The following is a 21,353-nucleotide window of genomic DNA, read 5'->3' as shown; positions in this document are numbered from 1 at the left end:
TATTGTGCACTATCATTAGGATAAACATAACCACTGTTTGCCAGAGGAGCCATCTCTCATAGTCAGAAGGCAACACAAGGCTCCTTAAGACGAGCTTGTGCAGATGGGGAGGCAGCAATTTGGGGTTACACATATGGCTGCACAAAGAGGGTATTTGCCACAAAAGTCCATCAGACCTGAAGCCAATGAAAGTTGTCAYGGGAAGGCTGAATAACTGAGTTTGTTAAGTAGCCTAAAAAATAGTCCCTTTCCTCATCTTAGTGGCTTGGGCATGAAGTCATTGTGGGGATGGATGTGCATCAACTAATTTGAAAGGACACCATATGTCAGTAAATTACATGGTAGTGTGCTTTTGGAGGGATTACAGCCTTACACGAGCACTAGGAACATGTGACAGAAATAGCGTGATGCTCTTCTCCCATTCCACATTGTTTCAAATAGTGTTTGGAATAACAGAGAAATAAAACACGTGAGAACTGTTTGGTSACTTTCGTCTGACAGTTCAGCTCAAGTTCTAGCTTTTTACTTTATGTTTCTTGCACAGTGTTTTCTCCAGCCTGGTTTCCAATTGAGTAACTGGTGAAGCAAATCAACACACTTAGAGGGACAGAGCACAGAGGTCTCTGTGTCTCAGGAGCATAGCAGGAATCCATCTCAGTAGAGAAGTGCTATGAACTTGCTGGACCAGCTCCCTGCRGGAATCTGGGCAAATCCCTTCAAACAAGTGGCCTTTCCTGTGCAAACTGTGGCAGTTTCTCGGCTCACATGACTTGATGTTGCTCTGTTACCTTCCTTTTCTCACAGCAAGGTCACCGGGATGTCACCTTGGAGCGTTGCTCTTGCTCAGYAGTGCAAGCCTCGTCCAGCACATGATGAAGAACACGTGGAGGGTCGGCACCGTGGACAGCCGGAGTGCATTTGGTTGCAGCATCTTTACTAAGACACACGTCAGCGCAGGGCAGGATAGATGTGCTGGTGTTCTGCTGCTCCATGCCCGTTTCCCATCTCCACTGGGGACATGGGTTTGTTAGTGACTCAACAATCCCATCTCCACTGGGCACGTAGGTTTTTTACTGACTCAAAGGACTTGAAGTAAACAGCTAATGGCCACGCTCCCCTTTGGGAAAGCCTCAGGAGCAGTTATAACTTCAAACTTAAGCTCAAGTCCTATCATCTGACATGAGGAGCGAGTACAAATTTTAGAAACAAACGCATGCTCCTACTCTTGAGCCAACTGTAGTCATTGATGCTCCCCTCCTCATCTTCCTCCTGACAGCACATGGATCCAGCGCCTTCTGTCTCTGGTCTCCTCCAGCTGTGTGGGGAGAAGTAAAGGGGTGGCCTGGGGCCAGCAGCGCATAAAGAACTGCTCAGCTCTCCTCTCCTCTGAGCCACGTCTGCGCTTGTGTGGGGCTGACCGCCAGCCCCTGACAAGCCTTTCACCCATGCTTTGGAGAGGCCAGTTGCAGTAGCTCCAAGTTGTGCTCAGGTTCGCTCTGCTGAGCTCCCTGGGGCTGCAGCAGAGCGCAGGGTCATCAGTGTAAGTGAGACTCGTCATCCTTCCCCTGTTGTGAATGGATTTCCTTCTGATTCACCCCATTGGCAGGAAGAGGAGGACACCTGGTGCTCTCTTACCATGGCTGAGTGTTCGCCTAGTGCCGTCCCATCCGCGCATCGGGAGGTGAATTTTCTTCACCTGTTTGAAGTCACTCCGTATGCGAAGAAACAATGAATCACAAGGAGAAGCCTAAAGCAATTAGAAATTCCTTTCCTCTCACGTCTGCCAAAGCGAGATCTTTCCCTAGAACAAAGCCCAGGCAAGCCTTCCTACGCACAACAAGGATTACGTAGATCACCCTGGATTTTGTTTTTTTCACAGGCCATGAGTAAGCAAAGAGGCTCAGGAGAACACACTATTTCACGGGCCTGTTTGTTTTGCTTCCTTGGAAATCCCATTGTTTGCTGCTGGTGCCTGCACTTGGCTATGAGTGTCGGGTGCTCGTGATGTGACGTTGGTCGCCTCTAATTAATTGTGCTGGGCTGCTAGCAAATAAGCATGAAATGTGGCACACCAGAGAGGTGCCGCTGGAATCAGTGACCCTCGAATGGCACCGCGGGTGCTCCTTGCAGTCGGCCGAAGGGACCGACACTAGGAGCTGATTCTTTGTAAGGGGCAGGACTGTTGTCCGTCCCTGCCATTAGATGGAGCGTGTTTAAACACATTTAAACACGTGTGTATGTTTATTCTTCTGAGTGCYGGGCCGGTTGCACATGGCTCCCGGGCACTACGTTCTCAAGGTGCCATCGCTGTGGGCCGTGACACAGCCCCATGGCCGTCCTTGGCCYGGCGACCCTATGTGCGAGGCCTCTGGTGAGGCGGTGGGGCATGAAGGCAGCTCCTTCGCACTCCCCATCCCCAGTGCTGCAAACAGCGACTCCCTCTTGCACTGCAGGCCAAAATCTGCAAGAAAGGCAGGTGGGGGGGACCCTGCGTGGAGAGCAGCCAGAGGAGAGCCTGGGGACAGGCGTTCCCCGGCACTGCTCCCAGCCCACGGGAGCCACAAGGCGTCCAGGGCCCTTTCCCACTTGGCCGCAGCGCCCCATTGACACCACAGCGCTCGCGATTCCGCCACGCTGGGATCCGCTGGGGATCCGCGCATGGGGCTCAGACCATTGCCAAATCCCTCAGAGGATGCGGTGACTCCTGCATTCCCAGACCATGAGCTCGAGTAGCTCGTTCGCAAGCCGGTGAATTTGCCGGAAGGGCGGCTGTGGGGTCGGGAAAATCCGTCACGTCGCTGGGCGCTGCTTCCAGCCTCTGCTGAAGGGAGGCCCGGACTGCCAGCGGCTGTGAGGGACGGTCTCACAAAACACTCTTGGTGGCTGCAGAGCAATTAGGCAGCTCCTGTCACCCGCTGGTTGGAAGAGAAGAGTTTGCAAGTAGATATCAGGAAATGGAGCTTTGCACTACGGATTAATCACAGCGAGCACAGCATGCAAAAGAAACAGTGAGCATCTCCTGGAGATACTGCATATTTCAGATCCGGACTGACCAAACCACATGTCCACCCTATGGGAAATTCTGCCTTTCCAAATTTGAATTCTCTTCCAAAACAGGACATGAAGCTGAAATTATTCTTTCCACATAGGTGTTGGCAATTCTGCAAAATTTGCATTAAGAAAATGTTGATGCACTTATTTGCCACATTTTTTTATGCATGCAAATATGCATAAGCTCAGTCTGTTTTGTGCTGTTTTCAGAGTGGTTTCAACAGGTCACTTCCACACGTTGCTTCCTCCTGGCAGCTGCCTCCTAGGTGGGGATCTCTTCCCCCATCTCTCCTATTGCGCCAGATGCCACCTCTGATTCCAGTGTGTGCCACAGCTGGACGATACCCGTGCTGTCCACCGCCAAGAAATCGGGATCCTGAAGTGGGCCATGTAGTCTTCAAGGTGACCACTAGGTGGGTATGAAACCAATGCTAGAAATTTCACGGAGCTCTGAACCATTGAGGAACAGCAAATAATGAATGGGCTTTTTCTGTCACGTTATTGCTTCATCTAAGCCGACCGAAACAGAGAAGCTTGGGTGAGTTATTGAAACAGAAATATTCTCATTAACATTGAACTAGCTAGTGTTGAGATAAGAACAACAACAACAACAGAAGCAAATAACTTGCATTGTGCAGAACCTGTATTTTCTGTTAAAAAAGTCCTTCTGATGGAAAAGTTTCCATCATACTTCCCTGCAGAAACACGGCTTTACTTCTTTCTGAGGAGTGGCTGCCCTGTCTTGCTGTGTCAGAATGAAGGCTCAGGGCTGCCACGGCCGGGAGGAATGTGATGAGTCAGGACAAGGTCACAGGGAGAGGAGAGCGGCAACCGCAGCGTCACCGGGGATGGGGGCCCCACTCGGGACACACAGGGAAGTCAGCAGAGGTGAGCGGCTCCGGCAGCACCCGCAGGAGCCTCTCTGCAGTGGAGCCTTTCCCGCTGCCCATGCTTGGCTTTGGGAATAGCCCTGACTGGGRTAAACCCGCCCCATGTCAAAACAGAAACAAGTTGCTAGGGAGAAGGAGCAGAGCCAGGGCTCTCAGAGCCAGGACAYAGGGAAGAGCTCATGTTCATCCCTCACACCGTTCCTGTGGAAATGACGGCTTGCATGCACTGTGCCTGGCTTTTCCCCATGGTGTAAATCAGGCTTTATCTTCTAACTTTGGTTCTAATTTCAACGTCYCTGTCCTCACGGACAACTTCTGATAGCTGAAACTTGCTGCATCTTGCTCTGCCATTTCAAGGATTCTTGTTTTTGGCAGGGGTGGGTTGAGCAGCTGGACCTGGCGAATGAACTCCAAATGGTGGGAAGCTGAAGGTGCTTTGGTTTTGTGAGGTTCTGATTTCTCTCATTTCCAACTGACTACAGTATCTTGTCCTCTTTGCAGTTAAAAGTCTTACTGTCTTTTCCTGCCCTCATCTAAACTCTGCTCTTCGCTGATTTTCTGCCTCCGTGTTATCATCCTGCAGCCTGGTGCCGCTGTCCTCTCAGAAGCAATTGGATGGGTTGCTCCCTTCTTCTCGTGTGCTCACAGTCTTGCTGGACACCCCTCTCCTATCAGCCTGCTTTTCTCTTGAAAACAGTCCCCCCTTCCTCTGCTGTTTAAATGGCAACAGTTGTTGGAGAGGCAGATAAACTGGCTTCTCTTCCTCATTCATGTGGCCTGTACAACTGCCTCAGGTCTCCGTTATAACAAGGGGCAAGGAAAACGAGCCGGACAGATTGGAGTGGAAAGAGCCCCTGACATTGGGCCACTGGGGAATACTGGCAAGTGTCTTATGGCAGCCAATGGTTCCCAGGCGAGGCTACTGCTTGATCACTGTTGCATCTCTTCTCCTAAAATCCTACTGAGTTTTCCTGTCAAGAGGTTGACGTCCTTCGAAGACTAGGTCAGATTGGCATCCATCACAGTGAGGCAGAGATTTCTCAATATTTTTTGATCAACTGTTTTGATCTCCCGGTTGGATAGGAGAGCTTTTAATCATAGAGGATGGAATTATATAATGGGAGAGTTGGGCTAATTTAGGTTTGCCACCAGCTTTATTAAAATAATGACTATTTGTGAAAGATCAAACTCCTATATTTACTTAGGAAGCATCTTCCATCCTTATGTCCTTCCTTTCATCCCTCCATCCATCCTTCCTTAAAMAAAGAAGGAAGGACGACTGCCCCTGACTCACCTGAGATCTCCAAMGAATAGGTAATTTGTGAGTCTTTCCAACCCTTTTCACCTGCTCTTCTCCCTCTGCCCCACATTTGGTCTTCTCACAAATAGAGCCAAGCTGAGGCGCTAGATGTAATGTGCAATTTGAGATTTGCATAAATGTGGACTGGAATCAGTTGACAAAATGTTCTCCACCTCCATGATGTAACCCAAGATCGTAATGGAGGCTTCCTTCAGTTCTCAGCAAATGGATTGCGTTGCCRGTTGACACACTCCAAGGAAAAGTACTGAGGGGAACACGTGACTTGCAGAGGCTTGGAATTGCCAAAGCACCCCTGGGTGCTTAGCATGAAGCACGCAATAGGCAGATGGCCTCTGGATAGGAAAAAGGTCAACTTCTCAAGCAAAACGCATTCCTGTGTCATCTGCTGTGTAGGCCACCGAGGAAGAAAGCATTAGAAAAAGGCAGCTAGCAGTAAGATCTGGTTTGAACCTTTGTGGACAGCCACTTGTATTGTGGAAATGATAATAATGCCAAGTTTGGTAASAGCTGACACACAACAAACATTGGAAAAGTTTGCCCCTCAAGAACTGGCGAAGTGATGAATGGCTTAATTTACTGCAACTACTTCTATTCTGATGTCTCTGCACTTTTGTGGGCGGCTGCTGCTTTCGGCAAGATTTTTCTTCTAATGCCTTACTTAAAAAAAAAAAAATGTTATGTATGTTGTCGTCAATGGAGATACTAACATGAGGGGATTTTGCAGAAAGGCATAGCATTTCACTGAGATTACTGTAAACTTTGTCTCAAAAAAGCACTGTCCTCTCACAGAACACTAAGAGAAAATGCGTTGACATTTCTTACTCAGTCGAGCAGTTGAAGACTTGAGCGCTAGCATCTTTTACCTGCATCCCAAGAGGCTGCAATGGATTTCACTGCAGACCAAACGCACAGAGATGCKGGCAGGAACGTTACAGTAGGGTTACTGATTGGGCAGGCCTAGGAGATGCATAACAGAAATCTCCGTGCCTCGGCTCGTGGAGCTGTGCTTGCTTGGTGCTGCTGGTGAATGGGCTGCAGCAGAGCAGGGACTGAGAAAGGCAGGAGGCAGCCTGCAGTTCTAGCCACCCTCAGAGCCATGAGGAACAACCACACACTGATAGCTTGACAGCACCGAGAACGTAGATGAGTACAGTACCCGGTGGGGTCTTCCCATAGATCTAGTTCTCCTCACAGGTCTAGTTCCCCTCATAGGTCTAGTTCCCCTCACAGGTCTAGTTCCCCTCACAGGTCTAGTTTCTTGCTAGAGCTTGACAGGGGCACCAGAGAGCTTCCCTGGCAGGGCCCTGTCTCAGCTGCACGTGAGGTAAAGGCGCCGGACAGGGAAGACCCACACAGCCCAGCGTCAGAGGCCACGCACGCTGCAGGCCCTCCCACCGTCGGGAAGAGAGAGGCAGCCAAAGGCGGCTGTGGAAGCGGGCGGCGTGGGTGCGGAAGAGCAGCACGAGGGGGACAGAGCCGCGGCTTGCGAAAACGGCGGGAGGAATGAGGGAGGTTCGCTCRGTGCGGCAAGGTGTCGGGCGTGTCAGCGGGGCCGAGCGCGGGCCTGCCGGGCCGGCCGGCGAAGCGCAGCCGTTGAGGTGGCGCGCTGGTATGCGGCCCCAATCTTTCCAGTTGCTCAATCACGTTCAGAAGTGAGAAAAGTATAGGGTCTGGAAAAGCTGTTATGGGCTGGGAGGGAGATGAGCAACAGGATAGGTAGGGAAAGCCCAAGCCAAACCAAAAGAGTCAGCTGGAATTAAGAAAGATAGAAAATAAATCGCACTCAGGCCTGAAACTGAATTATTGTTCTCAGACTTGTCTGATCAAAAAAGCTAAAGGCATGATAAGCCTCAGGTTTTTGCCCTTAATGCAAATAAAAAGCTCAGTGACTGCAGTCATAGCTATGTGGAATCCACCTGCTGCAGAGGAAGGAAGTATTTTCAGCTCCTACAGCTTCTCAAGTCCACAAGGGCCAGCAGCCAAGAGATCTGTGGAGACCTACAGAGTATCCAATTTAAAGCCTTTCAGACTCTAGTGCTAATAGGACCCCAATACACGACTTGAAAATGGACAGAAAGTGAGTTTAGAGGATTGATATCCCTTTCCTTTTGCTCTTACAATACAGAGTAGAGGAGCAGAAAAGACATGACGTGGGAGCTTGAGAAAAACGTAGCTCTGTTAAGAATATCTCTGGGCTGAGTCTCTCCATGGAGCCCAGGAAAAGTTTCTGGAGGATAAACAGAGACAGGCTGGAGTGTTCAACAGAAACATGAGGGGGAAACAAAGATAGTGTCACCACAGTTCCTAACTGGCTCACTGCAAGAACAGGAAATTGCTCCAAGAATYGATTTTTTTGCCCCATCTTCCCACTGGGGAAGCCTGTGCTAACACGGAGGCTGTTGCTGGAGTTGCCATTAGCAGCCAGCAGCCACCTGGCAGAACAGGTTCCTCTCTGACAACTGGATTAGCCAGGAGGAGAGAGGAAGGGAAAAGCTAAAGAGAAGCTAATGAGGACTTTGTGACACAGCCCAGTTAGCAGTGATGACCAACCATATCCTTCTAGTTGGATGACAAAGGGAGGAACAAAGCATGAGGTAGGCCCGAGAAAGAACTGTACCGCCTGGGCACAGGCAAAAAYGCTGGCAGTCCCATACTGAGGGCTAGATGAGGACTGGCCTGTAGTAATGCCAAAAATGAGTGAAGTCATCTCAAGATTGCAGAATGTAGTACGGGTGACTTCTGAGTCTAGCTACCAACAGATCAAGCACAAAGAGTGTAAATCCTATGGGATAACATGTGTTTCAAAAACTAGACATGAGCATGATATCCATGAGGAGATCAACATGGGCTGCTCTGTGCTACGCTGCCAGGTGAGCCCTCACAGACCGGTTCTGTGTGGCCTTAAGGAAATGCAGAGGTGGTCTCTTCCAACCCTAAACAGCCATACAGAACCCAAGAGATTTTTTTCTTGGAGTTATGTGGCTTAGCCAAGTCTTTCCATTTGGGAAGCGAGGATGAGCAAAGCACTGCGCAGTTTGCGTGGGGCTAGATTGCCTTCGATTTACCTGCAGCTTTTTGGCAGGCAGATATTACGCAGATGGTTGCATTTCAGAAGCTGATATAGCYGCCACAGAGAGCGATCACAAGAGTGGTCTGTACGAGATCTATCGGGAGCAGGGGAAACAGCAGCAGAGAAAGTCTTGCAAGCAGACTGCACTGTTGCAGGCAGAGCTCACACGGAGGGGCCTGGGGCACCTGCCCCTCCTGCATGGCACTGCTGGAGAAACCCAGCATGAGTAATGTCAGTCCGTGCTCTGATCACACCTTTGTTTTGCTAAGCAGATGTTCCTCCTCCCCATTACCTCACACTTGCTCCGTTCAGGTAGCTTCAAGATAGAAGTGCAATGAAAAGTGGCAGAATCTGGGCAGAGCTTTTTCACCACAGCACTACTCTGCCTAATTGCTCCTTTGCTGTGGTTGGTACTTGTCAACAGGAAAAGAGCAGGGAAAGTAAGTCGAGGTCAGGAAGTGAGTGTCGAGCCAGGAAAGAGGCAGAGCTCTCCTTCCACATGATTCATCTGTTCCAGCGGAAGGGGCGCAGGCCACCCTGTCAGGGGCAGAGCACTGGCACAAACCTTTTCCACCTTGCGGCCACTCTCCTCAATTCCCAATCATAATCCATCCGTTTTCCAGACTGAGATCAACAGCGAGGTTCCTAGAGGCCACTTCTTGCTGAATGACTTGGCATTACGAGCTGGCCTCCTTTCCCCGGATTGCTGTATGTACACATGGAATAACTTGTGGGTTCCTTCTCATGGCATGTCACATACGAGCTTTGCTATCAAGGATGATGCAAGGATGACTTGAGCACTGCTATCTACAATCTCATCTTAAATTTGTTATAGGATGACACATAGCTGAAGAACAAAGGAAATCACTTTTGAGAGGAAAATCTCCCTTTCATTTGCTTGATCTCTAGAGCACCGAAGACAGGTCTGAATTTTAAGGAGAGTGTGAAAGAGCCAATTTATTTCTCCATGCAATGCCATGTGGAGCCCTACTGACTGAGCTGGCAGCTTTTGCAATACACTACCCAAGATGAATTCACCTCACAGACACAGAGCTTCTGCAATAGCACTTTCACTTGCCAAGTTCTGGATCCCACCACTCTTCCTACCAAGATGCTACTGCACGGGCTAAGAGATCACAGGTTTTCTACCCAGGCACATCCAGCAATTCAGGCCAATGTAGACAAGCACTAAACTCTGGCAAACACAAGGAATGGCAAGCATGGTGCTTTTCTTGAATTCTCTTGAAGTGTGAGATGTAATGGGATTAATATGGACAATCCAGACACTGTTCTATCGCTGCTTTAATCCAGTGAAGTATCTATATTAAATGCTTAAGGTTTCTGAATTGTCAAGTAGAAAAACATGGCTCCTCATTCACATGATGACAGCTAGATTGCTTTGCTTGACTTGCTTCTGATTAACAATTAATATGCTTCCAAGTTCCTCTCAACAGAGTCACAAGAGGCACAAACAGAGGGAAAATGAGGTGAAGGAATGGAGTGCTGCTACGCTTTCTGAGAGAGCTTTCTTGTTGTCAGCTGGTAGATTTTCCTGTAGCTGCTCGATTCCCCTATAGCTGCTTATACCCTGTGTTGCCACCTGTCAGTGCAGAGAATGATCAACTTGTACTTCCACTTTCCTGCTGTAATCTAAGATATGACTCCTTACTCACTTTAAGGATGAGTTGAGATCTGTAGTGCTGACTCCTAGCACATTTTAGGCCATACTGAGCTCGCAGCTGCATTGCTCCTTTAAGTCTTCCTCAAAGTAGGCCAGCTAATATCTGTGCTCACTGGAACGGAGATGTATTGGTGCATATTACTAGAGATAATATGATACTTGTTTTCTCTGTCCCAAATTAACTACTGGGACTTGAAACGTCCTGCTCAGCCATGCCAAATGCGACTTGCACATTGAATAGATCACACAGACATTTTCACTTGGTCTAGAACATTTATTTCAAGAAGTAAAATTGTTTTCTGCATATTCACAAGAATAAATACAAAATTACTCTTCAGAGTCTGAGCCAGGTAGTACTGGCAAGAAGACACAGTTACAAAAATATATCTCTATCCCACAGAGCCACTTAATGTAGGATTCTCATTGAGAAATACCATTAAATAAAAAAATAAAACACTGAAAATAAAATGCTTGACCTATACTGATTGGATCACCAAACAATTGAAATTTTTAAGAGAACATAAATATTGTAAATATTGTAAATAAAAATAACATTTAAATAGAAGTGAAGCCACGGAGTTTGTTCAGATGGACAGAACACCGTACGAAGCCACAGATTCTCCTACAGGGTACCAACTTCCTTGTATTCACTGGTGTTCACTTGTCTCTTCTTGTTTCGGTACCTGGAAGATGCAGAGAGAGGTGTGAGTTCTACAAAGTCAGTCATCCCAGAGGGTTTTCTGGGGAGTGGGCAGGGGAAAGGATGAAAAAGAAAGTCTATATAACCTTCTTGTCTTTGTTTTAACTCTAGCAGCTAGGCTCTCTCTCTGCTCTCATTTCTGGGCTCTGGGATGACTTGCATGGAGAGTGTCTCAGCTCTTCACTGAATACTCCACATCTGCATTAAAGTCTTGCTGCAGGTGGCTGATTTGTCTTTGAGAAATCCTGCTGAGTCTTTCCTTTTAACAAGGCTGAATACACTAACAAACTAGGCCATCTTCTGTTCTGAGATGACATTTCATGGAGTCTTCAGGTAGGGAAGAGGAGTTGAGGCAGTTACTGTCTAGCTATTGGATCTGTGAAGTTGAGCTTTCCCAGCTTGTGGGAAAATAAGCTGAGGTGTTTCATCTTCTTGGCTCTTTGACAGCAGCTTACAATGATTCTTGCTGCTCTAGGGTCTGTTAATGCCGAAGACTGCTGCCTCCTTGGTAAGGCTGGTAAGGAAATGCTAGCAATATGGCTTAGTCACCACAGTAATACAGCAGATAAGCAATTTACCTATTCACCCACTTGTTTTCCAGTTCCTGCTGACTGGGAAAATGGCATTAGCAAGAGAAGGAACTAGTTTTCCTATTCTATGCCTTCCTTCTCCATTACCTCAAGATGRCAGCCCTCGAGACATACCCTGTATGATGGCAAGAAGGTAACCTCCGACAGAGTCCAAGGACACCTGGGGGCAGAGGAACCTAGGCATGATGTAAGCCTCAGCTTGAGGTCTGCTCCAAGCACACTGCTTTSTGGATCACTTCACTGAGCGCAGACCAGCAGGCCTGGATAACAAACTCATCTCCATGCAATCGAGCGAGTGTGGATAACCCCATCTAACTGGAGGTCCTCAGTGGACATATGACACACAACTGACCTGCCTTCCTGAGCTCTGAAGGGGCTCTTACCTTTTGCAGATGTAGTAGCTTGCAATGGAGGCGGCGACGAGGAAAAGCAGAATTAGGATTACTGTCAACGCCACATACTCCTTACTGAGGGGCTGCCTGACAAGCTCTGAGTGCACACACCGGACACCAGAGAAGCCAACATCACACCTGAGCAGAAGAGAGCAGAGTTAGAGACATTGTCGTAGTGATACAATATAGCACTTTTACAGAACTCTTAGGGCTATCCTACCACACTGTCCTGCTATTTCCTGAGGGGCAAGCAACATGACYTGGGATATCTGAAATCCATATGGTGCTGGAAATGGAGATAAATGCTTCAAGGGAGGAATACGCTTGAATAAGCCTATTCTTGAAGAATTTTTACTTCATAAAGTGAATCAAAGGAGAGATCCTGTCACTTTGTCTGAGCTCTGGATCTCACACTGTTGTAAATACAGATGAACAATGGGAGGTACATCAGAATGAGTGTGGCTGGGTGACTATTTTCAGAAGTCCTGACTCCCGCACAAGTTCCACTACAGCCAGCACATGTGCTTAAYGTTAACCTGCTTAAATCCACCCAAGATCTGTTATAGATATACTGCTCCTGTTTAATTCCTCGTGAAAATTTAAAGTGCTTGCTGGATTGCTGTTCCAGCTAAGCCTCAGTATCAAGGAGATCAAAGCCAAGCCCGGTTCAGGAGCTCATTTTAACCAGAGACACTGTATTCTGTCTGTACCTGCAGTAGTGCTCGTCCAAGTCCACTATGTACACGCACTGTCCGTGGAAGCAGTAGTCCTTCATTTCAGGCTTGCATCTGGTTATCCCAACTTGAGCCACACGAGGACTGTTCTCTGTCTGAACTGTAAAGAGAGCTGGTTAGCATCTCAGCAGCTGCCTTCTGCCCTTGTGCTTCCCAAGCACTGCTCAACCAGCACAGCTAGCAGCCTAGATGCCAGCAAACCTCCAGTGATGTAGGCATTGTGATAGGCAAGCTTTTTGAATGGGGGGAAGATTTTCCCAGGCTAGAATTACACTGACTCTTCTCTGAGGAGTTTCACAGAAGCTCCTGCTTTTAAAGCAGTTTTCTCATCTAAGACACAGGTCTTCTGCAAAAGAAACAATACTAAAGGAAATCTGCTGTTGTGCAACAACAGCAAATACTTTGCAGRATGTTGGAAGTGTGTGGCTGAACTGTAACTTATTCTTACAGTGAAAGCTCTTTTCCAGGGCACCACAGTGAGGTTGCCAGCCCAGGAAAGATGGGAACCAAAGACTTGTTCTTTGCAAAGAGAGCAGTACAGTATCCTTACTTAGTGCTGTTGTGCAGTTGTCCATTTCACCAGGCGCACATAGTGGAATCACTGTTGTGCCCAGGACTGCTTGCAGTACATAACCTACAGGAGAATAAAAATAAAGGTCAAAATGAGATCTTGATAAGTGTAGCTCTCTATTCCAGGTAGTCTAGCCTTACAAGTTAATAACAGAAGAACAGAAGCTTTCTACCTTAATACAAAACCAAGTGGAAGCTGAAAAAAATATACAGTTATCAGATCTGCTGCCTCTATCATATCAAGCAACCCAAAAGAATAATCTCTGAAATGCAAACTCATGTTTGTAAACTCATGTATGTAAATATGCAACAGAAATGAAATAGGAACTCCATGTCTATGACCACCTCTTACCAACGCTCAGAGTGAGGCTCGATAGGAATGGCCTTTGACAGATTGCACAGGTCAAGAAGCAGCAGAATTTKCTCCAACTCTGCCCAAACTCAGAATCCATAGCCTAACAGAGCACCCCCACAAGGGACTCAGCTAGGGTCTCACAATTAGGTATGGCAATCTTCTACTCGTTGAAGGAAGAGTTTTTGTGATCAAAGCCAAAACACAGATCAAGAGCAGTGCCAGGGCAGGGGAATGATTTCCTGGAACTCAGCAGGTCAGCATGGTTGGCAGCTCAGTGCGCTGGGCCAGAGCTGAGCCGGGTTCAGTTGCTCGCAGTGGCTGTAGGGAGCAGCTTGAGATCTGGGAAAGCTTTACATAAAAGCTGCTTGTGCTCAGCCCTCCACTTGCTGTAACCAGTTTGGAAGGCTGGCCAGTCCCTGCACTGAAGCCCTCTCTCACTCAGATTTGCTCAGCTAAATGTGCACTTGCACTGAGAGCTTAGGTGAGGCACCAAGGCCTCTGTGTGTAGTCACCGGCTCTCAGAAGCACTGTCCAGTTTAGAGATCCCAAACAAGCGTTGCCCATCTCAGCTCCAGGAGACAACAGCAACCCTTCTTTCATTCCTGATCCATCCATGAAGACCACAGCTTAGCTGGTTTGACAACAGGCACCAGTAGCGTTAGGGGACTGCAACATGAAAGATGAGGCTCTTGGTGCCCAGAGCGCCAGCTGCATTACGCTGAGGAGCAAGGAGACCCTCTCCCAGACATTCAGCGTTCACAGCACGCTCATGTGTTTCAGGGTGTGAGCTCTGGCTCAGGCAGAGCTTGCAGACATCCTGCTCCATGAGGGAGCACTTCCAAGCAGGACTGCAAGCCAGTCACCAGTGTCTGCAGCTTCCTGGCTACCCCATGGGGAACAGCTCGTGTTTGTTCCAGCTGGCCAGGAGATCCACTTGGCTGACACTCCTGCCGTGGCCACAAACTAACCTGCTCCTGAACTGTTTAGTCATCAGCCCCATTCCACTGAAGTCTGTAATTTGTGTCTTTGGGCTGTTTGCCTCTATTAGCATGTCAGGTCATGCATCCTTAATGGAGGGAGTGTGCCTTCATAATTTCTTTATCACTCTAATTCAACGGTGGTTATTAGAAAGTTTCATTACATCTTGGTGTTAAATCTAGTAGTGATTTATGGACTTCCTGCAGCTCATCCATTCCTGGCTGATTAATAAGGCTTCCAGTTAGATACAAGAATCGCAAGAATATCCTTCTCAAAGGGACAAGTTTTGTCCTTCAAGCACAATTCCTTTCCCTTTCCCCCCTCTTCACCATGTTTCCTGCAAAGCCAGTAACTCAGGTTTCTATTGAGCTTTAGAAAAAAGCACTGAGCCTAGGTTTGCCAAAGGGACGACCACAGTAAGGCAGCAATGACACAGGAATTTTGGCTCTGGAAAGGAGACCAGAAGTCAGACATTTGCTTCTGCTCAGATGACTCAGCAAGACCTGCCTTTCACTGCTATGGGGCAGGACCARCGAGTTTACTTTCAGGGTGGGATTTCTCATGGCACTTTGCATTCACTGCAGACTCTGCCATAGGCAGTAGTGACACACAGCTCCACAACCAGCTGGACCATCACAAARGAAAGTTGGGATGAGGCCACCAGCTAATGGATGTTGCAGCTCAGCTACTGCTCTGCAACTGCAGGCTCTAAGCTTTGGTCAGGGACCTACTGCCCCAATGGACACTGTGCAGAGAAAATTCACTRCGTCAGCCCCACTTCCCAGAAACCAGAAGGGCTTCTCGGAAGTGCTCTGCTGACCAAGCTGCTCCCCTAGCAGCTTGGASAGCAGCTGTAGGATGCAACAGCTCTGACACTTTGAATAACACAGTGTTTATGAAGAAGGGATACTGCAGTCCTGAAGCCCATGAAAGTCAGTAGCTCAAGCCTCCCTCCTGTTCCCTACATACTACACCTCCATTCATAGACTAAGGCAGAATTTGGTCGGGGGCCCACAAGTCTRCAAGGAACAGAAATCAAGCCAAAACATACTGGATGTTTCAGAGACATCTAATCCTACTGTTCTTTATTAAGCAGGTGAAAGAARATAAATTAAGATCTCTTCTGTCCAACATACCTTGGTTTTGGCCTGCTACCTCCTTAACCCGAGTMCAATTTGGCCAATTTTCTGGTCACAAGTTCTTAGTTTAAGAACTATTAGCACAAGGCTTTTATCCTTAAGAAACTTAAGCCCAGATAGGTTATCTCCTATCTTTGCTCCCCAAACAKGCACCAGTTTCCACCTGGCGCTGTCCTTAAAGGGGAAATGCCACAATTCAGACACCTGTACAGACCAGATTAAAATACCTCACCTCATGCACAGCTCAACTAAGACTTGCCCCATTTCACCCACACACAACAAAGGACAGGTTCCTTTGCCTGGCTGCGGGCACACAGGCCAAACACAGCAAGGCCAAGATTGCAGGTGTGGATATTTGCTGACACCCAGAAGTCTTGTCTGCATTCGGGCAAAGTTCTTCCTGCTCTGCACTGCTCTATCCTGCCCTTTCCCCCATGCACATATTTCTCCTCTGACGTCAGTGGGAGGGGGATCCCCAGRGAGGATAAGGGATCCACACTGTGCAACAGCAAGGACAACCTTTCCCTGCGTGGCTATCAAACGATGTAGATCAAACACAGGCCCTAGGAGAGGCAGTTACTCCTGTGTTCCTTCACTGTTCACTAAGCAAATACTCTGTGGAGTACGAGATAACACTCAGGAGATGGTGGCTAGAGTTAATGCCTCGCAGGAAGGCAAATTCTCACCTAGAGCTGTAGTGCCAGCGTGCAGGGGCAGCACTGTGACAGGCAGTACAGCTGGCAAACACTGACAGCAACAGCTGCTTTGCTGGAATAGCAGTGCTGCTGCTTGCTGGTACTTCCACAGAGGAGAGCAGGAAAAGAAGAAGCTCAACTGGTTGCCTTGGCTTCCTGCATCCGTCATCAGAGATGACACAACAGCTAATTACCACTCTAGTCATGCAAGGCCAGCTACTGTTTCCAGTTACAAGAAGAGTGTGAAGAACGAAAGATAAGGGAGATGCACTCGGGATGTATGCAACTGAGAACTAGTCACCTGGCAAGTTTTACATTAACTTTAAAGGCCAATTTGGAGGGGTTGTTGCAGTATGAGGGGTCTCGGGTTCTATCATCATTTGAGCTGGCTTTCCCTTTCCCTGGAACCCCTAGTTACATACCCCTAGTTACAGACCTGAACATAGTTTACCTAAAGAAAAATCCCTGCTGGCAGTTTGCATTTGGCATCTCTGTGGCCCCTGCGCTACAGAGGGAGCAGCTACACAGTGTCCAGATGACTATGTGTAACTTGAACTCAGTGTGGATCCCCTACACATGATTTCAGGCATCCAGGACATGTCTGACTGTCCTCACTGCTAGCACTGCTTAACTCTAGCGCATCTCTTTCACTGTCTCTTGGATACTAGGCTCCCTAGCTAGCCATGCGACAGACCACAGCTCTTTGAAGGCCACCTCAGGCAGAACGAGCATTTCGGGCAGTACGAGAGGCGGGGAGGGTGGCTGTGTTCTGCATCAGGAGCACTTTTAGGAAAGCAGGGCTGCTTCGTAAAGCCTCCCTCAATGGATTTTCTTCAGGATTTGGCTGTGCAACTAGCTCCCTCGCCTGCATCAACCACAGCATCTCTGCAGTCCAGCTCACGGATGCAGGACGAGCATGTTTCCTGGGAAAGGGCAAGTGGCTTTTCAGGGTCATTTTAGCTGCCTCTGCCCATTCTTCCCTTGGCATGTAACACGTGGCTTCAGGCGGGATGGACCTGCTGCTGGTCCCAGGGTTATGCCAAGCCAAGTGGGTGCCTGACACTCCTGTTCTGAGGATGAGCTATGCAAGATGTGCAAGTTGCTCTTGTCATCCACGCCAAAGGAGATGCTCTGAGGCCTTTCTAGTCCCTGCCAGCTATACTGTGATCTCTGTATGTTTGGCCTATGCTCTAACTGGAGACACGAGGAGTGAGGGCGCTGAAAGAGGCTCCAATCAGCTACCTTTCGGGTAGCAGGACAGCAATGTTCCTACTTGCTTCTAGGAGCAATATCCAGGTTTGCCCATCTTACATTTTGTACTCATATCTTGAGAACTGCAGACTTCGTCATCTCAGCACTACTTCCACCCCTATGGATGGGGACATCTGCCCCAGATATCCTAGTCACATACTGCCTCTGTTCCTATGCCCAAATCCCTCTGCCCTCCATTGCACGCAGCGGGGCTAGCTCCGCAGTAGAAAGGGAGAGGTGTCTGCACCACCAAAGCAGCAGAAACTCACCGCCAGTGCTCAGACATCTCAGCCACTGAGAAGTTCCCTATCTCCAGGCTTAGTAACCTTGATGTTCAGCCCACTTGCCTTTAGCCAAAGTAAACTTGACAGGGGAAGTTTGGCAGCTGACAGCTCCCAGCGCGTATGGAGCTCCAGGGAGGGAGGAAGCCCTGTTTTCCCCACTAGAGCAGTTTTAAAATAACTGCTTTAAAGTAACAGGTTGGAGACCAGGACCAGTTCTTGCCTAGAGCTTCCTCACTAAGCCATGGAAGGAGCAGGAGCTGGGCCTGGCTCCATCACTCACATTCTCCTTGAGGCCTGCATTGGACCACAGCTTCTCGGTGACAGTTCTCTCCCCTCTAAGCCTTTCTGCCTTGTTCTGCCAAGACTACTGATCTGGGAGGAAAAGGAAGCCCTAGCACCGGTATCCATGAGGCCATCTAGTTATGACTAATCTGTCTCTTACATTTTATGCCTGCCCCGGAAATACATAAATCCATCTCAAATCCACAAAGCCCTACCAGTTCTTTTCACGGACAGCTTTGTGCAAGCATGTCTGACTCACAGGCTACGAGATGTTTAACCCGCTGTCCCTGCCACTAAGCTGCTGTGCAGTGTCTGGCCAGTGAGCTACTGCAGAAATACCTGGCCAAGATGACAGGCAGGGACTCCTGTTGAAGGGGACTTAGCAGACAGGGAACATCTGCCCCAAAAGAGAGGGCTTGGTACCAGGTTCCTGTGGGCTGAGATGCTGAGCCCAGCCCAGCAGATGGGAGAACACAGCTCGCTGTTACGCTAGCCTGGGTGAGTGCTCCAGGACCAGCCCTGGCTCCGATGCTCCGTGCCACGCAGCTGAAGTCACCTGACAGAGTCAGCTATCAGCACTCACTGTGTGTCACTACCAGCACCCAGCAGAGCTGCAAGGCAAGGATCAGTCATTGCTTCACAGCGTCCTTAGGCTCCTGGCTTAACAACACACTTATATTTAACACAACACACACTTCAGACTTTCAGGCAGCTTCTGTTGATGCAATGAAGTCACGCACTCCCAGCGAGGAAGTGGAGAAGTGTCAAGCAAAGAGAGGCTGTGAACCTGTTTTGTTTCCAGAAGGAAATCTCTCCTACTGTGGGGATTTACCTGCTGAGCTCACCCAGAGCATGGTCTGGGTGAAAGCTGCAGGACCGGACTACGGACAGCTCAGGACAATGTGACAGAGAACAGACCCTGGTGCCTGCACCAAGCTGTGCTGCTGGAGAGAAAGGGGATGTTCACTTTCATTCATGGAGGGGTCAAGCCTGAGCACAGAACAAGCAATGACATGTCCTACTTGTGCACACCAAGCTGAGAGCGAAACCCACGTGCTCCACTCCTCCTGTCACACAGCCGCCCAGGTACACCCATTGCTGCCCAGGCCCTCGTGCCAGGGAAGGAATGCGTCACCTTCACCTGAAGACAAACTTAGCCCTACCTTTGGCAGGCCACTTTCCAGCAAGAAGCAAGTGCCCCAGCCCACGAGCCCCACGAGCAGGGCTCTGCCCCACCAGCTGCCGCATCCCACCCTGTCCCGGCCGGGCAGCGGTGCCAGCAGGAGAGGGCAGGTGGCAGCACAGACCTGGCGGTGGTGGCACTGCCGGGGAGCCGCCTGTGCCCAGGGGGCTGTGGCAGCACTTACCAAGGAAGAGCAGGAGGCTGCGAGCCCGCAGGCAGCTGGCGTCCATGGTGCCTGCGGCGTGGAGCGGCGGGAGCAGCGGGAGCAGCGGGAGCAGCAGGCAGTGGCAGTGGCGGCGGCGCTGCCCTGTCGCTGTGGGTGTCGGCCGCGCCGCCGCCGGCCTTTATGGGCCGCGCGGGAGGCGGGGCGGCGCTCGGGTGATGAAACCCCAGGTCGGGGCAGGTGCCCGGCGCCGGCCTCGCCGCTCCCTGCCCGCCCGCCCGCCGCTCCCGGGCACCAGCCCTGCCGCCCCCAGCTGGGCCGGGTCTGGCCAGGCGCCTCCGGTGGGCTGGGGCACCGCAGGGCTTGGACTCGGCGCCCTGACCCCGACATCCCTCTGTGGGGTGGCACTGCCCAGGCCAGGCCCCACCGGGTGCCCAGTGCAATGGTGGGGAAGGTGGGAGGACAAGTTCCTCCCCAAGCCCTWGGGCTGTTGGCTGCCCCCCTGGGAACACGTGCTCTGCCCTCGCTTTGGCAAACATCACCGCAAATGTCATTCGTGGCCATAAAACTACCTGCCCGTTGAAAGGAATCCAAGCGTGGCCCACGCGCCGGGGACTTCCCGGGGCCACGGATTCCCGTGGTGGATTGCAGAGCGTCGGCAGYGCCAGCTCCGTCTGCCCTCCATCCCTGGGCAGCAGCAGGTGCCATGGCGTGAGCCTGGGGCGCGAGCGGGGTCCGCCCCGTGGCGGCGGCTCTGCGTAGGTCCCGCCGTGGGGCTGTCGTGCCTGGCGGCGCTGTCTGCACATAAACCAAGGGTGGGAAAAGGGTGCAGGGCCAACGGCCGGCAAGACAATGCCCTCGCTAATCTCCCATCTAGTGGCAATTCTGCGGCGATCCCTGGCACAGGCACATTGGTGCCRGGGAACCTCCGTGCTAGGGGCTGAAATGGTCCATTAAGCTCCAGCACAGGCCACAGGAATGCGCCTCGCTCGGAGACCTTGACCTGCACTGACAGCCTCAAGGTCAGAGGGTGGTAAAGCCTCCTTGCCCCCTCTGTCCTGGGCTTCATGGCAGCCCAGGCTGCTATTCRTACCACCAGTTCCTTTAGTTACCTACTCACTCGTCTACTTATTCCCACTGCATGTTTTTATTTCTTTCATGAATCTTGCTGAAATGTATGTGCTCTGCTACTGCACTGGGCAAGGCCTTGTCCTGCCCCGGCTTCTATCCYTTAATCTGGTGTTCGAGGGATACCACCACCCCTAAATCCCAACTTTAGGAATTTTCCTGAGACAGATAATTCTTCTATCTGAACAAGCTATTCAAAATAGTGGCTATTTTTGTGTCTCCTTTAAAGCAAAATAAATAAAACAAAACGAAACAATGAAAAAAAAACCCAAACAAACAAAAAATCCCTTCTTGGTCTGCTTTGCCCTTCTCCATCGTCAGGAAAGGAGATAACCGATGTACTGCAGAAGTGATAAGCCTATCTTGCTGTCTAAGGAATGCATTAGCTAAGTGCCGTTTAATAGCTCATGACTCAAGTATCCCTAGTTTCTCCATTTTATATGGGGCTATCGATACAAAAAGATTAATTATGGAAGATAGCGCAGAATATGACAGTTTGCCATATTTTCATGTTCAGACTGCTGGTCCAAGGTAAAAATCATATTAAGTCTGGGAGTTTTGGAATAGATGTGATACTTACAAATCAGACTCCGCCTTATTTCAGAGAAATTTTCTTAGGCAAAGAGGTCCTACAAAAGGACAGAGAAATGGAAAAATCAGTGTTCCTGTGGAATTGTATCTGAACACAGCCGTCAGTTATCAAACTGGTAAGAGAGCTGGCAAGAAGTGTGATAAAGATCACACTTCTGTGCTAGTACTAGTAGCATCCCTTTTTAAGAACTTTATCATCAGCTTTTTCAGGGATCGCAATGGGCAAAAAAAGTATCTGCAATGTCTGGAAAAGCATTTCTGAAAGCTGGGATTTTTCAGGATGCCACAAAAGCAGCATCACTCTA

The 21,353-nt window shown here is 49.5% G+C and overlaps 1 protein-coding gene across 1 annotated transcript; it reads right to left on the bottom strand.

Moving 5' to 3' along the window:
• Positions 1–10,335: 10,335 nt before the first annotated feature.
• EREG (epiregulin) lies at positions 10,336–21,086 on the bottom strand. Its single transcript, XM_026042550.1, has 5 exons — positions 21,038–21,086; positions 12,980–13,063; positions 12,406–12,529; positions 11,687–11,833; positions 10,336–10,696 (listed from the first exon to the last, which is right to left on the bottom strand). Exons 2-5 carry the CDS (start codon positions 13,002–13,004, stop codon positions 10,636–10,638), a joined length of 357 nt encoding a protein of 118 aa, XP_025898335.1. The 5' UTR covers positions 13,005–13,063; positions 21,038–21,086; the 3' UTR covers positions 10,336–10,635.
• Positions 21,087–21,353: the final 267 nt, after the last annotated feature.

This window comes from Nothoprocta perdicaria, unplaced genomic scaffold, assembly GCF_003342845.1.
Source record: "Nothoprocta perdicaria isolate Ctin4 unplaced genomic scaffold, notPer1 scaffold_307, whole genome shotgun sequence".
Lineage (NCBI taxonomy): Eukaryota > Metazoa > Chordata > Aves > Tinamiformes > Tinamidae > Nothoprocta > Nothoprocta perdicaria.
The sequence above is the reverse complement of the archived record's forward strand: the minus strand, read 5'-3'. Positions and strand labels throughout refer to the sequence as shown.